Source organism: Pomacea canaliculata, linkage group LG2 (assembly GCF_003073045.1).
Source record: "Pomacea canaliculata isolate SZHN2017 linkage group LG2, ASM307304v1, whole genome shotgun sequence".
Taxonomy (NCBI): domain Eukaryota; kingdom Metazoa; phylum Mollusca; class Gastropoda; order Architaenioglossa; family Ampullariidae; genus Pomacea; species Pomacea canaliculata.
Genome location: NC_037591.1, coordinates 26,184,333 through 26,190,408, shown reverse-complemented (window position 1 = coordinate 26,190,408; position 6,076 = coordinate 26,184,333). Strand labels below are relative to the sequence as shown.

Sequence of the window (6,076 nt, the reverse complement as noted above, 5' to 3'; positions counted from 1 at the left end):
GTGACTAATTAGCACTCAATCACACATGAGAACTACATCTACACCAACATATAACAACGCGAATAAATGTTTATACCTTTGCCACACACAGTCTCCTTTACTCCTAGTGATGGTTCCTAGAGGACAAATGATTCTTTTAAAATCTCGATGTCATTTTATGGAGTACAAGAGTTTGAGAACTATTGTTAAGGTGTGTTTGTGTGTGTGTGTGTTAAGAATTGGGAGGGGTCAACAAGTGCTATGATAAATAATCGAGGTGTCATGAATAAACTATACAAATCTATATAAATCTATATAAATGGTACATATCTTGCTGTTTCTTTTCAGAGTTCAGGATAGAAAAAGTCACACAAACCCTTCACTTTTCTCATCACCCCAGGACCCCAGGACTGGCACAACAATTACTCATCACCCAGCTCCACTACACCGTCGACATGGATGTCAAGATTGCGAAATGAAACGAAACCAAACTTCCGGAAACTTTTTGTCATTTGTGTCATCCTAATCATGATGTTGTTTTTATTATTGTTGTTGTTGTTGTTTTTATTATTGTTGTTGTTGTTGTTTTTATTATTGTTTATTATTATTATTATTATTATTATTATTATTATTATTATTATTATTATTATTATCGTCACTACATCTGCAAATAGTTACAAACTGGAAGACCATTTTAAGCTATTCTATGGCTACTTCAGTTACGCGATAAAACCTTTTTTTAGCTTCTCGAGCCGACTGAAGCTGAAGGGACCGGCAGCTACATCCTTTGTAATTCACTCTGAAAGTAGTTGAAAAGATGATGTATAATGATCATAATTCTTCCTTCCAATGTTCTCTTTTATGAAGTCAGGGTACAGCACAGGTCAAAAGCAGGTCAGTGTGGATTACGAAGAGCGTTAGCATTAACAATGTCTACGCACCATTTTGGGGATTCCTTGTCCTCTCGACAAAGATTGATGCTGTTGGATTTTTTTTTAAAACAAAAATGGTTTGATAAAAGACCTCCATTTCATGTTAAAAGTAAGTTGCAGTGGAGACGAAGAATGAGATTAAGACACACATTTCTTTGGAAACAGAAGTAGACGACACTGCTGACGAAACTTGGAATTGCAGACGCAGTAGACAAAGGCGTTGACGGCGCTGTTGAGGTAGTAGGACCGTAGAAGAAGGCCGTCTGTGTTTCTCCAGCACTCGGTGCACTTCTCACACATGTTGATGGGTGTCGTGACATGAAATCTGCTGGAAAAAAACAAATCTCTGTGGCACGAGCGAGAAAGAATAGGTAAGAGAGGGTGTTAATAGTGGATCAGCATAAACAAGGACTACTCGAAAGTACAGAATCAAAGAACAATGGGACGATTAGGACGAGTTATGAAAACTGTTAAAATTTGTCTTCTTTCTCACACCTTCTATTACTTTGTCTCTCTCTTTCTCTTGGCTTCATGAACCGCACACACACACACACGCACGCATGCACACAAAAGCACAAAAAAGAGCATAGGCACGATCAAACCCAAAAACCAAATAACTGACCCTAACCGCAAAACAAGGTGCGGTAACCAGTTGATGACGTAGAACCCTGTGAGAACACACATCATCAGCGTGGTGCGAGCGCTGCTGCGTCGCCTGTTGCTGTAGCCGTTGTTTGTCTGCACCTGCCGCCGTCTGCCCGAGTGCTCGAGTTCATACACTGCCCTCTGTCTTCAGATGCCCCTCTGACGGCAACCGTCGAAATCTCGCGAGATGTTGCGGTGTAGAAGACGTCATCATCGTCTGCTGGGTTCCCTCTGTCATGGCGTCTGCTACTGGTAAAGGGCTCTGCATTCAGGAGGTTCAAAACCGAATCCACTGACACGACAGTCAACTTCGATGCTCTCGATGTGTTGTCATTGTTGCAGCTTTCGTCGTCGTCAAGATCTCTTACAGAACAGTCTTCACCCCCGTTGGCAACCTTAGTCTCGGAAGATCGCCCACTCAGGTCACTTCTAGACGTGATCGTTAAAAACATTTGATGCATCCTGCGACGATGCCTGTAGACATGCACACCAATGCACGTGTAGAAGATGGTCATAGCCACACATCCTAGCAAGAACGACACTAAGACAACTATACTGTAAGCTGTAGGATAATCCTTATCCTTCCAACTGTCATCGAACCAGCACATGTGGACCGTGACATTGTCGCAGTCGACACGCGTTACCGTGTGCTCGCCATACACGGGTGTGAAGGCGATGAAGACAACAAGTGTTAGTACTGATGCCACGGCGACAAGTGACCAGGTCTTGTTAGGGGTCAGCTGCCAGGCAAAGGGTTTGCAGATGTGGCGGTAGCGGTCATAGGCCACGAGGACGAGAAGGAATCCTGAAGCCTGAGTGGGGATGGTGGCGAAGACGAAGAGGGCGTGACACATGGTGTCCCCGAAAGTGTTGTACGACATGCGGATGCTGTACATCTGTAGCGGCAGCGCCACGAGGTTGGTCAGGAGGTCGCACGCGCTGAGAGCCAGCACGAAGACCCTCGTACTACTGGGTCGGTAGCAGCGGTAGTAGACGACGAAACACAAGGCATTGCCCGCGGTACCTAACACCACCAACAGCGACAGGTACAGTATCACCGGCACCCGGCGCTTCCAAGATTCCAGACTCAGATCCTCCAAGAGTTCCTTGGCTGATTCGCTGATTTCTGAATGCTGGTGATGCTTGTGGCTGGAACAGTTTTGGGAATTCACTGTCCCCATGGCGAGACCGACAAGCCAGTGCCCGCCGCGCAAGCTTTCTTGTGCGAGGGTGGCTTCGGCGCGTCCAGGTTTTATATCGCACTATTTTTACGACCTGCTTGTCTTATTTATCGTCAGCCAGCCTCGTCGAACGACGCATTGAACGGGTGTCGCTTGTACTTGAAGGGGCGGGTAGTTACAGGTCTGACCGGACCACGAATATTGAACTCGTCCACTAGCTGAGACAGCAAGAAACTTCTTCGAACCAGCAACAGCCACAATTGAACAATACAATAGCAACAAGCAACGACGATGACGACGACGATGACGATGACGACAACGACGACGACGACGACGACGACGACGATGATGATTTCTAGCATTTTATACAGGCTACTATGATGTTTACCGTTTATAAACACTTGTCTGTGTAGACCTTAACATTCTTGTTTGTGCTTTCTTTCTATATTTCTGAGTACGTTGTATATGTTATGAGGTACATTCTATTTTTTGTAATTAATCGGCGACCTGTGCAAGCTTCTCGCCCATATGCTGAATTATTCATTTACTCACTCACTTGCTGCAACCCCACCCACACACACACACACAAACACATACACTTCTCTTTCTCCCTCTTTTCTTTTACTCACTCGCTCTTTTGCTTTACAATTCTAACAACCAGGCGGTTGGGAGGACAGGTATTCAGTCTTGAATGTGTGAGGGCAAAGGAACAATAATCGAAAAGCCGACTGTTAAGCCTGGAAAGAAGGTGTTCCTGTTTAACATTGTACTTGAATACTTATTACCAAGAGCTCGAGGAGAATAAAAGGAACACAGCAAAAAACTTACTTTTCACAAACACTGGGATTTTAGCTTCCGCCAGCAGAGGGCAGCAGTCGCCTTTAGCTATAGGACAGAGGGCTAACAAGTCACGTGGGGTGGGGCAGCATCATCAGTGAGAAAGCATTTACTGATCGTGACATTAAAGACGGTCATAGAGGTCAGCATTAGTGAGACCATGGATGTGTTTAGGTGGACTGCTGACTGTCTGCTGAGACCAACGCTTAGCCTCTTGCGACCTTCTCCGCTGTTAGTCTCGGCGAGCCTAAACAAAGAATGTGACTAAACCGGAAACGTTGTAGTAGCATGCCTCGTTTTAGCAGTTTAATCAGAAATGTGAATAAACCGGAAGTTTTGTTGTATCATGCCTCGTTTTAGTAGTTAACTATAAAAAATCGTCTGCCAGCAGTCCAGTAACACAAGTTCGTGCTGAGACGGAACTACTACCCGGATGTTGAAGGAGGTCATAAAGGGTCAGTATTAGTGGGAGGGACTGATTCCTGTGACGTTAGCGTCGGTCTTTTTTGGCGACGAATTAGTGAGAAGTAATAAACTGTCTACATTGTGACGTCACACATTCTGCAGCTGTTTACATCTCACGATGTCTGTCTCAGTCAGTTATACCAAACAAATACATGTTCAGACAACAAAGTGCACGCGCTGGACTTCTGGCTTACAGGACTAACAGTGTAATTTTTTCTAGTAATTGGGTAATTCTAATGACAAAAAGAGGCTAAAACAGCCATTATAATAGTGCAGGGATACGTTTAATCAATGAGCCAATGAGAGAGTGGAAAATTTCGGTTAATTAGTCATGTTGTCATGGGGTCACTTCACGATTTTGCTCACTTTATGTGCATGATGAGGTTTGCAAGTAGATATCTGGAGAATGTAAGGGGTAGGCGTATTTTTCTAGATTTGAGGAAATAACATCTTGCTGATATTTTACTAGAAGTTACAAAAAGATTACGATGATTTAAACCTTCTATTTGCAATCAGCGAGAAGAAGCTGGCACATAGTAGTGAACAGAAGTTAAAGCGCTATATTTTTGAAAGTTGAGTCCTTTTTAAATGTTGATAGTCACAAACATTTGAATTATTTTTTTCTTTTTACAAAGTGTAAAGCTCGCTTATTCAAATTAGCATAATTTGCACAGGCATAAACCGCGAGTTGACTGAACTTTGTAAACATCCAGCTCCATGTCTACCATAATAGACAAAACGAGCTTGCAAACTTCACTCAAAGTTGTTAAACTGATCAACAATGTTGAAGCAAGACAGGTACTGGAACAACCGATGCTCGTATAACTAATTATCTCCCGATATTTCAGACCTTATCTTATTTCAGGAAGAGTGACCGTTTTCGTTTGGTATGACATTTAGAAATCTCAGACAAAAAGAAACAAGTGCACTTACCGCCAGTAAAATTATCTTAGGGTGTCCAACTCTGCTTGTAACTGCTTTTATTACTTCACTCAGATTAATTACATCGATTTGTATTCGACAATGAAACGCCCGTTTGATCCGTCTAAAATTAAAATTATGGTTGTTAAGCTTCAAACATTTTATCAAGAATGAATTATCAGAACTCTCCATTCTAAGGTCGTCTTCATCGCGACCTTTAACCGTCGATGCAATAATGTGGGAGCAGCTTCTGCAAGACCAATTAACAGTCGATATTGTCTACAAAATTCAGTTTCGTATGACACTGTAAACATTTCTGTCACCGGGTACCAAGGAACGAAACAAGATATGTTTAATTATTTTCTGTATACACTGCTCCTAAAGAGAATTAGTTTCTACAGTAAGGGAAGTTTTAGCAGCAAACAAAACTTAAGTGATTGTCCACACGCCCACAAATTATCTAGATTTATTTTATAAAAAATATTATTTAATTTAGAAATAACACTTATTTTCATACTTTAAATAAACAGCAATCTTTTATTTGCAAGGAACTAGCGAGAAACGTTCGTTTTCAACAAGTACTGTGTTTAAATAAGAAGATAAGAATCCTTTAATTTAGTATCAGTAGACAACAAAAGATTTGTGATTGTGATTCGATGTTATTTGTGCAATTTTCATATGTTGTATGAGGACTCCCTCCCCCTTTCTATTTTCTTGCATCGCGGGATAAACCGATGGCCTAAATAGAGTTCATTTCTCTCATAATTGTTTACAACTCTCTCTCTCTCTCCTCTTGTTTGTTTTACGGAGACAATGGACAATTTTGGGGTATTGCAGACTGTTCGCCGAACATATACAAAGCTTTCGGAAGTTTGACTTTAATGTTTTACACTGTACAGAAAACAGTGTGCCACCCTGTCGACATTATGGTTGCTCATAGGGGTGGGCACACTGCGATCTGATGAAACTGAAATATCAACATTGTAAACACCAAACTTCATCCCATGATAATAAAATGTTCCAGATTGGCTGTTAAAATGGACATTAATACTAAGAGAAGCAATAAACTTTAAGTCCACGGCTTTCGGGGGGATGGGTACCTTGGTTTAAGACCTA

At 42.0% G+C, this 6,076-nt stretch overlaps 1 protein-coding gene across 1 annotated transcript; it reads right to left on the bottom strand.

The window, feature by feature from the left end:
* Positions 1 to 627: 627 nt before the first annotated feature.
* LOC112555479 (cholecystokinin receptor-like) lies at positions 628 to 2,841 on the bottom strand. Its single transcript, XM_025223916.1, has 2 exons — positions 1,603 to 2,841; positions 628 to 1,255 (listed from the first exon to the last, which is right to left on the bottom strand). Exons 1-2 carry the CDS (start codon positions 2,735 to 2,737, stop codon positions 1,050 to 1,052), a joined length of 1,341 nt encoding a protein of 446 aa, XP_025079701.1. The 5' UTR covers positions 2,738 to 2,841; the 3' UTR covers positions 628 to 1,049.
* Positions 2,842 to 6,076: the final 3,235 nt, after the last annotated feature.